Source organism: Grammomys surdaster, unplaced genomic scaffold, assembly GCF_004785775.1.
Source record: "Grammomys surdaster isolate TR1022 unplaced genomic scaffold, NIH_TR_1.0 251, whole genome shotgun sequence".
Classification (NCBI taxonomy): domain Eukaryota; kingdom Metazoa; phylum Chordata; class Mammalia; order Rodentia; family Muridae; genus Grammomys; species Grammomys surdaster.
In genome coordinates this window covers 1,447,126-1,465,307 of record NW_021604692.1, presented here as the reverse complement: position 1 = coordinate 1,465,307, position 18,182 = coordinate 1,447,126, and the positions used below count along the sequence as shown (strand labels likewise).

Here is an 18,182-nt window from a genome sequence, read left to right as displayed (position 1 = left end):
CTGACAAAGCCTTTCTGTTTTACTGTGTGCAGGGTGTGTTGGTGAGGCATAGCAAGGCTCAGAGAGGGCAGACATCCACCCTGGATCGCACAGAAGTGGTAAGCAACCATAATCAGACTAGGGCTCTTGCTTCTAGCCTGTGACTCCTAGTTTCCAGGCCCTGCTGGCTTGTCCTCTGACCCTGGCCCCCTGGGAGCCTGACCCCAGACCCATGGGGTCTGCAAGTCTGGTCTGGATTAGACACGCTGAGAAGCAAAAACTTTTCCCCCCAGGCCGGCTGCCCTGTGGGACCTGAGCTCACAGCTGCTGAGGCTCACAGGAACATAAATCACAGTGGCAGGAGGCCCCAAGGGCCAGGACCACCTCAGCATCCTGAGGGTATGGGGGCCTGAGAGTCGTTGACAGGGACACCTGAGTCCACTGGGGGTTTTGTCCTCCACTGGATGTTGGAACAGGGTGAGTTGGAGGGGCCAAGAAACCACGTGGGAATCCTTGGGTCCGAATGGGCCAAGAGCCTGCTGTTATTCCTTCAGCAACTGTTACACAGATGAGATGAGGCACGCAAAGGACCCCATGCTCTGCGTCTTTAAGACCGAGTGCTTTACCATGAGACCCTGTGCATTTACCATCCAGGCATTATCAATCCTCGAGTTTCTGCCCTGTGGTTTACTGATATCCACCGGTGCTTTACCCTGTTCTCACCAGCATCTTTTTTTTTTTTTTTTTTTTTTTTTTTTGGTGCATTTAAGGATACAATGTTGCCTGTGCCATGCTCCTTGACCCCAGAGGGACACTTGTTTATTATTTTTTAATTAGATGATTTGTTTCTTCAGTTAAGTGCATGCTTATAGGCTTGTTTTTTTTTTCCTTTTCAGATATATTTACTTTACACGTATGAGTGTCTTGTCTGCTTGTGTGTCTGTGTACCATGCGTGTGCCTGATGCTCAGAGAGGCCAAGAGAGGGCATTGGATTCCCGGGTACTGGAGTTACAGAAGGTTGTAAGCAGCCATGTGGGGTGCTGGGAATTGAACCCAGGTCCTCTGGAAGAGCAGCTAGTGCTCTAAACCACTCAGCCATCTCTCCAGCCCCCTAGAAGACTTAGTACTTAACCAGAAGGATGTTGTCTTACATAAGTAGCAAACTCAAAATAGTTTTAAATTTCTTTTTCTTTTCTTTCTCTCTTTTTTTAAAAATTTGAAATATGTGCTGTCTGTCTAGGCTTGATTTGTGATCTTCCTCCTTGTGACTGTTGGGAACTCTTTTGCAGAGTTGTGGGTTTTTTCTTCTTAATTTTGGGGTGCTGGAGATTAAACCCAGGGCCACATGCATGGGAAGCATGTGCCCTATCACTGAGCTGGACTTTCAGATCTATTTTTATTTAACCTAATAGGAACCGATCACGGAACCGTATATGGGCAAGTGTTCTAAGCTTTGCCCAGTCTCAAGTGCTGTGTGATCCTGGCTCGCCACTGTTCCTGTCTAGGCTTCAGTGGCCTATGGCTCTGAGTGATTTCTAAGGGTTTTCCAGGAGCAACTTGTGGCATGACATGGAGAGAGTCCTGGGTTACTGGGGCCGGGTCTCTCTGGGGGTTCTGGAAAGCCTTGGGCTGGTTGCTTGTCTGTCTACAGTTTCCTCCTTGTGAAATGAACTCCTAGAGCATTCTCATGCTAATGTGTCTAGGAAGGTTGAGGTGGATGGTACTTACTGTCATCCTGAGGGTCTAGGTGGCTTGGCTAGCTGTTAGAGTAGCCCATCCTGGAGTCAGAAAGGGTAAGTTTGTGGGGAGGAGTCAGCCCCATTAAGAAAATGACCCTCACGGGCCCTGGTCCACAGCTATGCTTCACCTGAGACATGTGTTGAGCTAGCCTTGCAGCTTACAAAGGCACACAGTCCATTGCCCAGAAAAAAACAAGCCACAAATGGCAGAATGTTTGCAGCTGTGAAAAGTGAGTAACTTCTAGAACATTAAGGGTTTCCTGAAGAAGCATAAGGACTGTGAGTAGAAAAACCCAGAGTGTGCAAAATGATGTCACTGCTGTGTAAAATAAGTCAAGACACACACACAAGCACATCACACACACACAGACACACACACACAGAGACACACACACACACACACACACACACACACGCACACACACTGTGCATAACTTGCCTACAATACCCATAGATCCCCTTGGTGGGAATTCCTAAGAGTCAGCTTAGCAGTTACTGAGTTGGAGCTGGTTTCTGGGAGGCAAGGCTGTAGATTGTTGGGATTTTTGGGCCATGCTTTTTGAACTCTGGGCTCTGAAGTTGATATCTCTATGTCTCCAGCACTTGCTGTGTCCACAGGCACAGTAGAATGGTGGGAATCTACTGAGTTGACTATGAGGTGCTTCACCTTTGGATGAAGAGGTTGAATTTAGTGGCTGCAGGTAACTGTACAGGTGTCCAGACTATCCAGGACTTCGGGGTACGCATACTGCCATAGTCTTTGGAATAGCTGATATTGCTAGACCTATGAACTTGAACTTTTATGATAAAGACATAAGCAGAGAAGCCAACACATACTGTTTTCTGCAGAGATAGAAACCAGGACAGGGTCTTTCAGGAAGAACCCACAGGGCGATTCCTCCCAGCTGTTGCCTTGTAGAGATTCAGGGCTGAGGGAGGTGTGTGCTTTCTCTTGCTTACCATTGGCTGCAATGTGGAGATGATTGCTCACTGCTCAGAGCTCTTTAAAACCCATTTCACAAAGCAAAAACACTCCTCTGTTCTTGCTGCTATGGCTTGTTAGAGATTGGGTTGGGAAGGCCCAGATGGGTCAAGCAATGTTTCCCAGGTCACCCAGCAAATCTGATGGCAGAAGTAGGCTTCCAGCCCAGAGCACCCAAGTGTCTGCTCTGCCCCCCTCCTAGGTTTCCTGCCATTGACAAGGTCACAGTCCTCTTCCTGTAACTTTGCCAGAGGCTGCAGTACCTGGAGCAGGGTAGGCGCAGGGAGAGCAATGTGCTTTCCTAATTAGCTCCCGGAGGGGAAGTGTGGGCGCTCTGGGACACAGGACAGGCAAGACCAATGTCCCTGGACACCGGGAATTGAGGGAGAGGGTGGGTGTGGGGGTAGGTCTCCTGGGCAGTGTGGCCTCTGGGGACCCTTCTCCTTTGTGTCCCACTCTAATGGGCTGTGGACTATACTACTGCCTCCAGCCTATGTGACGAGGGAGGCAGACATTTCTGGTCTCCCGTGTTTTCCTTCTGTTTTGTCTGTAGAGAGGGCTGAGTGGATTAGCTTGATCCTAACACAGCTGACATTAGGCGTCTACTCATCTGCAAACTAGGCAGCCTCACAGAGCCTCTTCACAGGGTCAGATGCTTGCTGGGAGCATAGCGCATGGGAGCTAGAAGTCGGTAAATAAAAAATGAAAAGCCTTGCTAAATAAGAGCATAGCAATGGTGTGTGACGACCTTGCTAGGATTAGGCTGGCTGGCCACTCCTAGCTTTCTCTGAGCTGCTCTGACCCTGGCCTCATGGGCACCTAGGCTGAGCCAGAGAACCCAGGTCCTCCTGCTTCCCTGAGCTCTAGTGGTCAGGCTGTGCCCTGTTCTCAGATGAGTCTGCACAGTGAAAACACGGGTGCCGACTCCCAGGGCTGCTGGTGCACCAACCAAACAAGGGAAGGACTGCTCTGCCCCTCCCTTTGGTCACATTTTGTGTATGCATGTGGGGGGCACATGTGGACAATTGTGAGTGGCTTGTCCTCTCCTCCCACTATGTGGGTTTCAAGGATTGAGCTCCTGTCAATCCTTAGTGTCAATAGTTGGGCCATCTTAAGGTTCCCTGCTTTGAGTTTTAAAAGTGGATGGACTCAGGGTGTCACCTGTCATACACCACTCTCCTAAAACTAAGCTAAGGTAGATCTGAACCTTTGCCTTCAGCACCCAAGGTAAATCTTGCAGGCTAGGTGGTGATGTCACAGTGAGAAGTAGGTCAAGTAAGAGCCACTCACAGAAGGCAGCATAAGCAGCCATCGGAGGAATGGGTTTGTTTCCAGGCTGACTCCAGACAGAACCAAGCTCCACTGATGGGCAAGGGGGGTACCATAAAAACCTGATCGGTAACCTGAATGAAGAGCTGGTGTGGGGATGTGGGTGAAGCAGACTCTACACCACATGCCCTCCAGCAGCTTTTGAATTTGAATCATGGGTCTATTCCTTATTGAAAAATAAATATGATGTGCATTTCTTTGGCCACCACCCAACGGTGTTCATAACACTGAGCCAAAGGGAGGGTGTGAGGAGAGCCTGCCTATAGCTTCCCATCCAAGGCATAGAGCCCTTGCCACAGCTGTGACAATCTAAGTCCTAAAGAGGAGACTGTCTGCAAGTTTCACTGTCCATGCCCCCTCTTACTTAGCCAAGATACACACCATTTATTTAAAAATACCTTTATTTTGACACCCCCCCTGGATTCGCTCACATATCACATTCACACAGACACAAACACACTTTCAAAAATAGTCTTTGATTTTCTAAAATTTCTGCCTTGTTTCTGGCCAGCTAGGCCTGAATGGCTAGAAGGGTCCTCATGGCTCTCCAGGACGAGCCCTGTGTCCAGGCCATTGTCCTCCAGTCCCTACATGAAGCAGGAATGGTTTGAGCTTCTGGAATCTTCTCTCCTGTCCAGCTAGGGGTTGGCTTGTGGCCTTTTACCCTGTTGGAGTCCTTCTTGGAGAAAATACCACAGGGACACAGGCTCATCGCCGAGGCCCTCGAAGGGGGGCTATGCCTCTCACTTTCAAGCAGCTGCCCCCCAGGTCACGTCGGCTGCCCTGCAGGAGAGAAAGAGGTGTTAGGAGGGCACGTCTGTTGAAAGGCAGAAGAGATTCTGGACTAACATGGAGTGACATTGTTTAGGGATAACAGCAAGGTCAGAGGGGAGCAAATGCCACTTCAAATGCCATTTGTGGAGGGTGTGTGTGGGGAGAGAGGGAGAGGGAGAGGGAGAGGGAGAGGGAGAGGGAGAGGGAGAGGGAGAGGGAGAGGGAGAGGGAGAGGGAGAGGGAGGAGGAACGCACGTGCGCCATGCTATGGGTGCCTCTCTCTCCAGAGGGGACGTTAGGGGCACCTTCCTTTACAACAGTTCACACTGCCTGCTCCTTCCCCACCTGACAATCTGTTGCCTTAAAAAATTGAATATATGCTGTGTGTGCTAGCACACTTCTGGAAGCCTAGAATCCCAGAGACAGGTTTACCCATGAGTTCAAGGCCAGCCTCATCTGCATAGTGAGTTTCAAACTAGATAGAGCTACATAATGAGACCCAGTCTCAAAAACAAAAATAAATGCTAAGTACATTCTCTACCACTGAGCTATATCCCAAGGCCATACAACTTTCAAACACTGTAAAGTATATTTTACAGTAAAAGGCAAGGAAAGCCCCCTAGTAGTTCCAGCTGCTGCCTGGGAAGCGTGAGTTCGTATATGTGTGCATGCATGTGTGTAGCCTCTGCCTAGGCCACCCTCAAAAGCCTAGGCCACCCAGAAAGCAGGTTTCTGTCTGCCGTGCCTTCACCCAGGGTCTCTCCTATGTAGGGAGCATATCCTCGGCTCAGGTCTGCAGAGGAAGACTTCTTTACGAATGCTACTGCATCCACTTGTTGGGGATATTCCCTGGAGTAAACCAAGGAGGAAGTTAGACCTGGAGCCCAGGAAGTGGCTAGGAAGGGCATTCTTCCAGCCTGGAGTCAGAGCCCTGGAGGTGCCAGTCAGTTGGGTTTCAAGCTAATGGTAGCAGTCCCTGAAGCCACCTGTCCTTCAGTCTTCCCCTTCTTACCAATATGCTTGAATTGGACATAGGTTAGACCCTCACTGAGAGCCAGAGAGCTCACAGCTCTGGCACAGTCTTCTTCCTTTCCTTCTGACAGTATGTAACTATGTAGCCTAGGTTGGCTTTGAACTCCATATCCTCCAGCTTCAGCCTTCCTTCATCTGAGTACTGGGTTACCAGCCTGTGCCCCATGCCCGGCTTAGCATTTCCTCTTTTGAGGACACCAGTGTTGAATGACTGGCCCAGAGACATCAGCTGCTTAGTAAGAGCTGGGGAGAACCCCATGGCCTATCAAGCCACCCCATTTTCAGGCCCCATATAGACTGGAATATCACAGTAAGTGCTCAGTTCACTGGGAGTGGCTGATCTGGTAGTGATCTCAGGGGACCATCTGGGAGCTCTGCCTCTACTGCCTCCTGCCTCTGCCCCAGCCCAGGTTGGGGCAGATCCATCCAGATGTGATCCCAGCCTCCCTGGAGGCTCTCTGGGCCCAGGGACAGTATGTTCATTCACAGGCAGGGCTATTTTGAGGGCCGAGGCCATGGTCCCAGCAGAGCCTGGGGCTTGGGCTTCTCAGACAGACTCTGGCAGGAGTAGCTAAGAAGGGTGGATGGGGTGGGGAGAGGGGGGCTACGGGACAGAATACTCCCCCACTTCACTCTTAGGTCCTCAAGAGACAAGGACCATCACTTCCCACCCTAAGTCTGGAGGTCTTTCAGAGAACTGGGTTCTGTGGGAATGAATGCTGGGACAGTTTACCTCCCCGAGCCTCAGTTTGTTTCATCTGTAGAATGGACACTCTCTCAGATGCAGTGGAACGTGAATACAGTTGTGTCCACTGCCAAGAACCCTGAAAAGAGATTCTAACCAGGTCCAGAGTGAGACACTCCTGCTCTAACGGGGGCTCCCTGCTAGACTGAGCCTCAGTTTCCCTATCTGTAACATGGTAATATTTTACAGGATAAACAAGCGAACACAGGTGGCACATATAGTGAAGCTCTTTGTGTGTGTGGAACAGAACCCTCAGCCTCATTTGTGGCAGTCAAGTGTCCTACTACTGAGCTGTAGGTCTTGACCTGGTTTTATTTTTCAAAAGAGGGTCTCACTGAGTCGCTCTGCAAACCTTGTACTTGGAATCCTTCTGCCTCAGCCTTCTGGGGAGTTGGGATTACAGGCTTGAGCCACCACGCTCTCCAAGAAGAGCTTAAGGAGAGCACAGTCAATGGTCAACAAACATTTATAACACGATTCCAGCATCCTCCAATGGCACCTCCTGGCACCTTGGCATCCCTCTGCTGTTGAGCTGGGCACACCAATAGGAAAACAGCTTCACAAAAGGATCCTGTCCAGGGAAAACAAGGCAGAGACAAGAATCCACTTTCCTCTCAGGACCGCTACTACAGAGGTAACCTTATCCCATCCTTGAGCTGTAGGAAGGAGCTGTAGGGGACGTGTCCATGACAAGCCCAACCCCAGAACACTCAGGATCAGAAAGAGGTAGTGGCCTGGGATAGAGTGGGGTCTGGGACCTTGGAGCTTCTTGACCTCAGAGTTCAGAAGTGTGTAGGGGCTCCCCAAAACATCTGGTATCTTCCAGACAAGTCCTGGAGGGGCCAGCACTGGTGAGGATCACCCCTCTGGCCTATTCCCAGAGGAGCCTGTGTGACTGAGCATGGCTTCTATAACCAAATTTGGTTGGGTTCTTCATCCCACAGACAGATCCCAAGGCAGCAGTCGGCCTCAGGCCAGACCCTATGAACTACAGGACAGTCCCCTGTCCTACAAAGAAGCCCCCATTCTGACTGCTGCGGTGGTGGGCACAGATGGACCTGTCTGAAGCCTGCAGGCACCGAGCCGTCTTGCTGCCACCTTTACCACTTTCCAGTTAGCAAGGCCAGAGTGCCAGGTCTTCTCTGTCCAAGCAGATGGGGTGGCCACAGGGCCCCTTCTCTGACTGCTAAGGGACCTTAGTGATGAATGTGAGCACAGATCAGTACTTAGAAGACTCCTGTCACTGTGCTGTCACTGTCCTATCACTGTGCTGGTCTGTCGCCGCCTTTAAGATCTTCCCACTTCTTTGTCTAGACTAGCTGTTCTCAACCTGTGTCTCTCCACTGATCCCTTTGAGGGTGGTACAACCCTCTCACGGGGGTCACATACCAAATATCTACATTATGATTCATCACAGTAGCAAAATTATAGTTATGAAGTTACACTCGGAGGTCACCATAGCAGGAGGAATTGTATTAAAAGGTTGCTGCATTAGGCTGGTTGAGAAGCACTGCTCCAGACCACCACTGCGATCCCCAGGTCCCACCACGCATGCTCTAAATCACCCTTTCCCACGTGCCTGCCTGTTTCCTCACATTTTTTAGGAATTTAGTACAGAAGCTTTTCAGTCTCTTTCCAATCTGGGACTGGGCTTCCCCTGGGCTCTCAAAGTCCCATCAGACCAGTTTCCTTTTCTTCATCCCCCTTGCCCTGATGCTACACTGGAGCACCTGACTGGCTTGTAAGCAGGGCCACACCTGCTTATCTGGGCACATTCTCAGATCCAACAAAAGCCAGCGGCTGGGTGGTTAGGGACAGCTGATCTGGATGAATGCATAGCAGGCCTTAACGTACGTAGTACTGAGTCGGCCCAGCTAACCTTTGCATCCCAGGTGTGGACCCGAAGGCCCAGCTCTGACTTTCCTCCTCAGCCTGGGGCATTGACAGGGACCCTCAAATGCATACCAGTCAGAGGTTAAGAAGACTCACTCAGAGAAATTGAGGCAATGGAGAGCTGAGAAGATAGCCTGGGAGTCTGAGCCAGAGGGCTGGTCTGAGGCCAGGCCACTGAGGCCTTCCCAGAATGGAGCTATGAGAAGCAGAGAGCAGAGCTCAAGGGGACTGGATACAGTCCCCCATGATCTTTCCCTGCTGGCTATGTCAAAGCAAGGCTAGATTCTCTGAGCCTCAGTTTTTCCAGATGTAAACAGTAGCTGCTGATTTAACTCAGACATGCTTCCTTAATGCAAGACAAGCCCAGGCTGGAAAGGGTGAGCCTAGGGCCAAGCAGACCTAGGGCCAAGTTTTCCTTAGGAGGGCCCCAGAGACTTCTGCTGCTCCCCAGTGTCCAGCCAGCCTCTCAACTTAGACACAAGCAGACAACAGTGTCCCCTCCTAACCCCACATCCTTCTGGGGGCTGGGCACTCTTCAGGAACCCCTTCATAGACACGGGTTGGGGACCCAGGCTCTAGAGTATAGGTGCATGTCCCTATTTTCTCAGTTCCCTGCTCTTGGTTCAGGTCTTAGGACCTGGTACAATTTATTAAAGATGTTTGTTAACTCTAAGTGATAACTATTTAGTAACCCCAGAGCCTGCTTCCTGTAAACGTGGGCAGTGCCTTTATCTGAATCGTCACAGGATAATTGAGAGGACAACAGAATACATGCCCAGAGAGCGAGCATCAGGCAAAGAGGAAGATCTCAGAATGCAGGCACCTCGTAAAACGCAATTAAGTTAGACCGTAGCTTTCTGGGTTCCCCTCTACCCTTTCTGTTTGGGGGTTTAGCAATAGGTTCTGCTCCACTTTAATTGTAAGGGAGGAGACACTGTCCCCGCCGCTGCTCCGAGGTCTCTTCCCTTAGCTTCCATGGTGGGGTCCCTGACTCCCGGCTCTTGCCCCGAAGCCCGGATGCCGGGCTGCAGTAGGCGCCGCGCACTCACCCCCTTGCGCTGGTTGCTGAGACAGAAGGTGCAGATGGAGCGCGGCTGACGGCCGTCGGCGGCGGGGACCGCGCTCTTGCCACCGCCCGCCGCGCGGAAACACGGCTGCCCGTCGTCGGCCGCGTCGCCCAGGAGCAGCACGTTGGCCAGGTGGGCGATGTAGCTGGACGCCAGACGCAGCGTCTCGATCTTGGACAGCTTTCGGTCCACGGGCTCGGTGGGGATGAGCGTGCGCAGGGCAGTGAAGGCTGTGTTCACGCTCTGCGTGCGGTCTCGCTCGCGCGCGTTGGCCGCCTGTCGCTGCCGCACCACCACCACGGGGCCCGCGCTGCCGCTCGCCCGCCGCCCGCTCCCGGGACCCGGGCCACGCCGTGCCGCCTCCAGCCCTTCGCAGCAGCCGAACGACTGGTCTGACGCGTCGCTCTCGCTGCGGTTCTCCTCGTCCTCGCTCAGCAGCCTCACGTCTGGGTACAGCACGTGCGCGCCGACCGGGCGCAGCAGCGCGAACGCCATGGGCGCCCGGCCGCCGGCCTCCGCTCGCCTGGTCCCCGAGCCGCCGCCCCCGCCGTGCGCTCCCGCGCGCTCCCACGGCCGCGCTGGTCGTCGCCTTATAGCCGGGGGAGGAGCCAATCACGAGACGGTCCCAGCGAGACCAATAGAACTCCCCCCTGCTTCGCCCCGCCCCGGCCAATAACTACGCGCCTGCCTTTGGGTCCCCCAAGTTGAGTGGCCCCGGAGCTCTTGGCCCTCACCGAAGACTCTGGGTTTGGGCTGTCCAGGCGCGCAGATCCGATTCCTAGGAGACCGCTGTCAGATCCCTGTTAGTTTTCTCCGTCCCGATGTGAGCATACTCCCGCGCTCAAAAGTCTCATCCCTTGTCCTAGTAGCTTCGATATCAGAACCGCGGCCAGTGCTTTGGACTGAGAGCTTCTCAGATTAGACTTCCCAAGTTCCATTCATCAGTTCCGAGTGTGGCCCAGAGAACTGCGTTTTGTACGAGCTCACCAGCGTGCACTGTGATGCTGGAGCTGTCCGAGGGGAAGCGAAGACAATCTTTTTTCTTTTCTCTCCCTTTTCCTAGCAAAACAAACTCAAGTCCCTTTCAGTCACTTGGTAACTAGACGCAGCTCTCTACTATATGGTTTTCGTTGGAAGACAAAGATCAGAACAAAATGTACTTTTTCCTTCTCAGACCCTGGAGCCTGGTGGAGCCAACGGGACAGTTTTGTGTCAGCTGAGGTTGTCTTCACCACTCTGGGAATCCCCACAGGCTTCGTTCATCTCCTGTCGCACCCACCCCCACCCAACGCCCCGCCGCCACTTTTTTTTTTTTTTTCAGAAATTTCAGACTGAAGTCTGGACGTTCTGCTCTGTAGAGGACCTGGGAAAAAAATAACTGAGCAGATGGTGGTCACTGGGGTCCTCGAGTCACGCATATCTGCTTCTTAGTGTCATCCCTGAACGGGTCAAAGCAGCATCCACTTGGCCTTGAAATAAAGGGGTTTTTTGTTTGTGTGTTTGTTTGTTTTTTTTTTTTTATCGCAAATGGTGGCCAGAAGTGCATACAGCTGAAAGCTTGTAGGAACTTACTGGTTTTCTGGAAGACGTCCTCCAGCTCCAAGGACTGTGTTTCCCCAGCCCCTAATCAAGTCCAGAAAGGGGCCTAGGACAGAGCCGATGGGAGAGAAAACCCTGAAGTCTTCAGAGTTCAAGGTCTGTAGGGAGTCTGTCCCCACACCTGGATCCCCCACCCCCATACTATATGACCGTGACCCAGTCAGGCAGGGCTTTAGTGAGTAGCCTCCTCAGGCCCCTCCCCACAGGGCCAGCCCGGTACACAGCTCCTGCGCTCCAGCCGGGACTGCTTCCTGAGCCCATGAATTATTACTGACCAGGAGATTTCCTTCCCTGTCTGCGCCTCCTCACAGGGGCTCCCAGCTCCCTTCACTTTCGCTTTCTCCCGGTTTCCCCCTCCCCTCTGCTCCTGACCCTCTGGAGGCTTGGAATTCCTGTCCAGCCCCCTCCCAATTCCAGATCCAAACTGGAGATGCCTGAAAGGCAGGAGGGCCCGCCCCCAAAGGTTCATTCATTCAGCTGTTCTTTGGGCAGGTTTGGACACAAGGGACCTTGGAAGTAAAATAAAACCATGAATGAGACCGAGTGGCTGGCTGCAGCAGAGGAAAGCAAGCTGTAAACAAAGAATTTTAGGACAATGCGGTCAGAGCCAGCCAGGGTCTGGCATCAAAGAGATCTGGCTCCAGTTCAAGGCCAGCAGCTTCTTGGGGTCTCATTTTTGCTGCTCTGGAAAATGGGGTTAAGAATATTTCCCATTCTTAGAACCAGTGAGAGTCCCTAGATTCTCTGCCAAGAAACTGGGGCCTGGCATACAGCAAGAGTTCAGTACCAGAAGTGGAATTTGTATTATTTTGTCCACAGTTTGGGGAAGGACCAAATAATGTCTGCTCTTCCAAGACTTGTCACAAGGAGTAGGCCAGAGCTTCTGCAGCATTCTTGGCCCATCTATGTGACAGGCTCAGTTCCTCTCAGTCCATGCCTCTTACCCTCCAGCCACACTGGCCTCTCTATCCCCAGAGCCCACGTCTGAATACCTCCATCTCCAGACATACCTATAGCTGATCCTGTCACTTCCTCCAAATCTCATCTCTGTCAGGGGCCTTTCCTGACTGCCAGGGCTAAGTGACTGTTCCTCTTACCTGGCAGTACCCCAACTCTTCCTGCCTATCTTATCTCCTGATGCTCTGGAAATAATAGTCTACAGATACTGAGTGACTGGGACGATCCGTGTTGTCAACTCGACAAAATCTAGAAGCACTAGGAAATGACCTCTGAGGAGGCCTGTGAAGGTTTTTTTCTTAATTGGGTCAATTGAAGTGGGAAGACTCTGAATGTGAGGAACACCGTTTCACGGGCTGGGCCCTGGACCAATAAAAAGGAGGAAGCTGAGCACTAGTGAGCACACGACCCCCACTCCCACCCCCAGGCTCTGCCTCTTTACTATGGATCCAATGCCTCAAGCTCCTGTTGCTGTGATTCACCTGAGAGCTGAAACCAACCCTTTCCCCTAAGTTGCCTTCATAGGTATTTTTATCAGCAATAGGAAGACTCTACAACAGCACTGCTGTGTTTTCAGCAGTTTTGGGTGCTGGGAATGCAGTTGTAAACACATTCTCCCCCTCTCCCCATACCATCTATCTCCACTGGAACAAAAGCTCCAAAAGATATTTTGCTCATTTTACTTCCCGCCCATTGCTGCTTCATTCCCATTTTGTAGACAGAGAAACTGAGGTTCATCGAGGAAGAAAAGGTACTTGCCTGGGATCAACCAGTCAACTTAGAGTAGAAGTTCAGGTTGGCCTGACTCCAGAGCCCTTCTTCCTCATCAGCTGGCATCTGAGGCAGTCCAGTGGATATGAGGGCTAGCTAGAGACCACTCAGCAAGAGAAGGAAGGTTCCAGGCCAGGGGAGCAGCAGTTGGGCCGTTTTCCTGCATAGCCCAGCTTTCTGTGTCATGGAAGCTTTCACATTTGATCAGAGGTCTCAACTATGAAGCCTCTGGGCCTTTTCCCCACCATCCTTTTTGGAGGGCCTGACCCCTTGGATAGGACCAGCCCAGGCTTGGGCCCGGGTTTAGTGTAGTTTCTCACTAGTCTGCTTTGTGGCTCCACCTCCCAACCCTGGGTGCAGCATCTTCTGGTCCCTCATGAGTTCTCTCTCTTCATCCTGATCCTCACCTAGATGCCCACTTAACTATGTTTATTAAATACAATTTTATATGATTTAAGACTTTCATACATGCATCCAATGTTTTTTGAGCCTGAGTACTCTGAACTCTAAACCCAATTCCTCCCAGACCCACCCGAACCCAATCCACACTGCCCTCCCCAAAAGGCACTGAGTCCCACGGTGATATTTTGGAAGCATACTCTGGATACATATGCATCCTTATTAATTACCCATGGTACTGCTTTGTGTGAGTGGGTCAAACTGCAGATGGTACTTTCCATAGACCAGCGTCTTGGAGGATTTCCTTTTGTTTAGCTTTGTTTCCTTGCCACTGTTATGTGTGCAGTCTCACACATGTTCATTGCTGCTTGGCACGTGTGCTAAGCATTCATCACCAGGCCTCCATCCTTAGTAGTGGACCCTGATGACTTCCTCTGGCTTCTCCTGAAGCAAAGGGAAGTGAACTTCTGGTACATGACTCAACAACTCGTGTGTCTGTGTGTGTGTGTGTGTGTGTGTGTATACTTATGTGCATGTGTGCACATATGCGCTTGTGCACATGTGTTTGTACATGTACATACATGTATGATTGTGCTCATGTGTGTGACTCTATGAGGCTCACACCAGGACAGTATGGCTAGGGGCACACTGAGCCTCAGGTCTACCGTGCGATGCCTGCCTCAATCCACATACCCCTCGGCAAGATGTGGAGTCCACTTCTCCATGTCACTTTGGCTCTTAGACTCAGCTGACTTCCTCATGCAGTAGGTACCAGGGATGCCTGTTCTCCCTGTCTGGCTTTCTTCCTCAGCAGATGGTGCATTGTCAAGGTGGGACATTCACGACAGCATGCTAGGCTGGAGCCTGGCACACTGGGGACAATAATGAGCATATTAATGAATGAACTAATGAATGAAGAGTCTGCAAATCCCAACCTACATGGTTGCTGTGGTGGTGATTTTTGTCTGTCAACTTGATTGCCACTGGGATCTGCCTGTCTTTGTTCCCAGCACTGAGATTACAAGTGCCACCACCCGACTTTTTATTTTTATTTCATGTATTTTGTCTGCATGCATGTCTATACCACATACATGCCTGGTGCTCTCAAGAGGCCAAAAGCGGGCATCAGATACCCTGGGACTGGAGTTACAGGTGATTGTGGGTGCTGGAAATCAAACCCAATCCTCTGTGAGAGCAGCTGGTGCTCGTAAGTAATGAGCCAGTTCCCAGACTCTTATATAGCCTTTTAAACGTGGGTTTGGGGGTCACACTCAGGTTCTCATCAACTGAGCCATCTCCTCAACTTGGGTCCAGAAGCCCACAGCTGCAGAAATTCTAACAGTGAAGGTAATCAACAAAGGTTGAGAGAATCAACAAAAGAAGAGAGAATTAATAACAACAATAACGTTAGCTGCATATTTTAGTTCTTCCTCCTGACCTGTGGGACTGGGAGATTGTAGCTATTATTGAGTACAGCAGCACCTGAGTACAGGATACCGCTGTGAGCAGCCTGGAAGCTCTGTAACTATACAGCCTGGCCACTGACCAGGTCCAGGGGACAGATGAAAAACAGTGTGGGTGCTGCAAGCCTGTGTGTTTAAGTTGTTAATAAAGCAGGCCATGTCATGGCCTTTCTGCTGTATTTTATGTGACTTCCACTCCCTAGGTTGCATCATGGACCAGACTGGCTGCTGAATCCATGCTGTCAGCTTTCCCTGGGGTGTGCTGGGGAGGTGGGGCAGAGTAGTTAGACACAGAAGAAGGAGACTTGTCTGCGAGTTACAGCCTTACTTCTGCTCGCATCCTACTGGCCACATGTCAGCTACGCCAGCACAGCTGACAAGTTTCCTTGGATCGGCGGAGGGCTGAGGGCGAGAGAAAGAAAGACAAGGAGTCATCTGGTAAAGAACCAAATGCTATATTTTCAACTGCGTAGCTCCCTTTTATACTCCCCACAAAACAGGAACAAAACAGAAACAGGAACAAAACAGGAACAAAAACAGGAACAAGGAGATACACTTGGCAGCCTACCACCCAAGCTTGGATTTCTCCTTGAGCAGTCTTCTCAGGGAAATGCATAGAGATGGGGGAGCGGGCACAACAGCACAGGTGCAGAGGATGGTGACCCACAATTCACCCTTTTTCTTTTAATTAGAGGCCGAGCGGAGACAGAGACCAGACCCTCAGTGAAAATTGGGGATATTGTAATGACCTCCAGCCCCCTGCCATTGTACAGTGAGGTAGTATGGTCATATCCATCCTGGTGTCTTTTTCCTGAGGAGGGGAACTGTATCGACACCAACCCCTATGCAGCCAGGCATGTCTCTCAGGGAAAACTCCCTTGCAGTCCCGGCTGCAGCTCGGGCCTAGGTGAATTATTACATTTTTTTGTAACATGGTCAGCCACACTTGGGCAGAGGGATCCCCTCAACCATGTAAAAGCACCAATCCTCACACAACAGCTTGAGATTGTACCTGTTGTGCCCGAAGGCGGCACAGACACCCAAAAAACAAGCATCAGCAAAATTAGGCTGAAAACTGCTAAGGAAGTAACTCCAGGCCACTCTTTCACCAGCATTCCCACTTGGAGAAACATGCTCAAGAGAGACGACCCATCAATAATAGGATCAACTCTGGTACCATTAACTAATACAATCTTATTAAAGAGCTTCCGAGTAAGATAATAATAAGTAGCATTCCAAGAGCCAGAAATCAACAGTTTCAAATACTTAACAGAAGAGGAAGCATTAATTACATGCACGGGTTTAACACAAATGGCATGAAAGAAGGGATCATAGCTAACATGTCTGGTGAGTAACATAAAATCTACTTGTTCTTGAACCAAGGCAATTTGTTGATTTAAATTTAAAACAGCAATATGAAAATGTGACTGAATATCACTCTTGAGAAAGCAATGCATCTGCACCCTCCCCGAAGGTTCATTCAATGTGTGACAGTGATAAGTAACCATTTTTCAAAACATTCAAGGCGACATAGCAAGTCATAATGAGAACTTAGTAAACTCTTGGCTCCATCTCTCTTTTGTCCAAGATGCATTGACTTCTAGGTTTGAGTACTCCCCAACCTTGAGATCTGAATGAGTTCTGACAGCTGACACTTGTAGAGCAACCTGGTTTGCAGAGTTGACGAGGAACACAGTCCTTTGCGTGCAGATTGAGGTCGCCCCTAATCTGATGGGCCAGCTCTTTGGTGAGCAGAACCACGATGAACATCTTCCCTGAGCCAGTGTTCAAGCACACAATGGTGTTATGGTCCAGAGCTGCCTCCAGCAGCTCAACCTGGTATTTTCTTGGCATATAAACGTTATCATGAATTGCTTCTTGTTGCCATGGCAGTCCAAAGAAAGGACCCATTGGTGAGGAAGCAGGGGTCATGAGCTGCAGGCCTGCCATCCTGAGGGGCTGCAAAGCGGGGCTTTTCATTCATAACCTCACAGCATGCCCAAGCTTTAGCTCTGGAAATGCTGACTCTAAGTTCTTTCAGAGTTTCCAAGTCTGTATTTATGCATACCCTAAGTAACCTGCAGCACTGGGCGCCGTGGGCCTTCCAGAACCATCGGACCCTGCTCCAGCGCGCGCAACTCAGTCCAGGCCTCCTGGTGCCACCTGGTTCCAGCTGTCAGCTGTCAGGTTACTCCATTCACCTGGGCCCAGAGCTGGCCGCGCTGCATTGCGCCGCGCCCTGGCCCCTCTCTTTTCTCCTGGAGCCCACTTCCTTTCCTCTAATGGCCCCCAAGAGTTCCTCCTCCTTAGAAGAAGAAGAATCCCCCAATGTAGATGAAGAGGAGGAAGAAGATCCACAGAGGGACTCCCTAGCCAATTCGTTTTCACTGACAAGCGCATCCCTAACCAGTTTCCAAACGCCCTAAACTGAGAATTTTTGTAATTCTTTCATAAATTCTTCAATAACCCTAGCTTCAACAGCAGTTCCCCACTGAGCCAGAAGAGTAGATAGTTGGTTAGCCAGCAACTCCTTATTATGTGCCAAATCCATGGCGTTTACTTACCCCAAAAACTTACCTTCGGTTCATGCCCAATGCGTCTACTGTCTTAATGCGCGCCCCGTAGTTGGCCTGTCAGCAATCTTCCTCATCTTTCCGATCTCAGTGGAGCTATAGCTGACAAGTTTCCTTGGATCGGCGGAGGGCTGAGGGCGAGAGAAAGAAAGACAAGGAGTCATCTGGTAAAGAACCAAATGCTATATTTTCAACTGCGTAGCTCCCTTTTATACTCCCCACAAAACAGGAACAAAACAGAAACAGGAACAAAACAGGAACAAAAACAGGAACAAGGAGATACACTTGGCAGCCTACCACCTAAGCTTGGATTTCTCCTTGAGCAGTCTTCTCAGGGAAATGCATAGAGATGGGGGATCGGGCACAACAGCACAGGTGCAGAGGATGATGACTCACAGCCACATCTTGTGATCTGACTAAACTTGGCTGAAACATCTTTAGTGCTGGGGACCACACATGCAACTGAGTGCTGAGTTGCTATTAGCTGAGAAGAAAGCAAGACTGGGTCTCGGGAAGTGAGGATTCAGCCTGCTGGAAGAGATGCCCACTCCTGAGATGGCATAGCGTCATATGTTCAAATTCACTGCTGTCACTGCCACTTTCTGCCTTATGAGCTTAGAGATCTGCATCTCCATCTTTCCATCTGTCGAAGCTCAGCAAAGCCTCATGGTTTGAGGGTTTTATGGGTTTAGAAATACACTGTTTGCAACAGCCTGGCACCCACTAAGCTCCTGTGCACTGTTCAGTTCCCACCAAGGGTTTCCTTAAAGCCGGAAAGTTGTCAAATGCAGAATCTGGACAGACGGCTATGCTCTCTTTACTTTGTCCCATTGAAATCCAAGAGAACAAAATCAAGGCCTACTCTGCACACAGTGAGCC

The 18,182-nt window shown here is 50.6% G+C and overlaps 1 protein-coding gene across 1 annotated transcript; it reads right to left on the bottom strand.

Moving 5' to 3' along the window:
- Nucleotides 1–4,413: 4,413 nt before the first annotated feature.
- On the bottom strand, nt 4,414–10,059 carry Tcf15 (transcription factor 15). The gene is made up of 2 exons (XM_028775008.1): nt 9,524–10,059; nt 4,414–4,813 (listed from the first exon to the last, which is right to left on the bottom strand). Exons 1-2 carry the CDS (start codon nt 10,034–10,036, stop codon nt 4,739–4,741), a joined length of 588 nt encoding a protein of 195 aa, XP_028630841.1. The 5' UTR covers nt 10,037–10,059; the 3' UTR covers nt 4,414–4,738.
- Between the last annotated feature and the right edge of the window lie 8,123 nt (nt 10,060–18,182).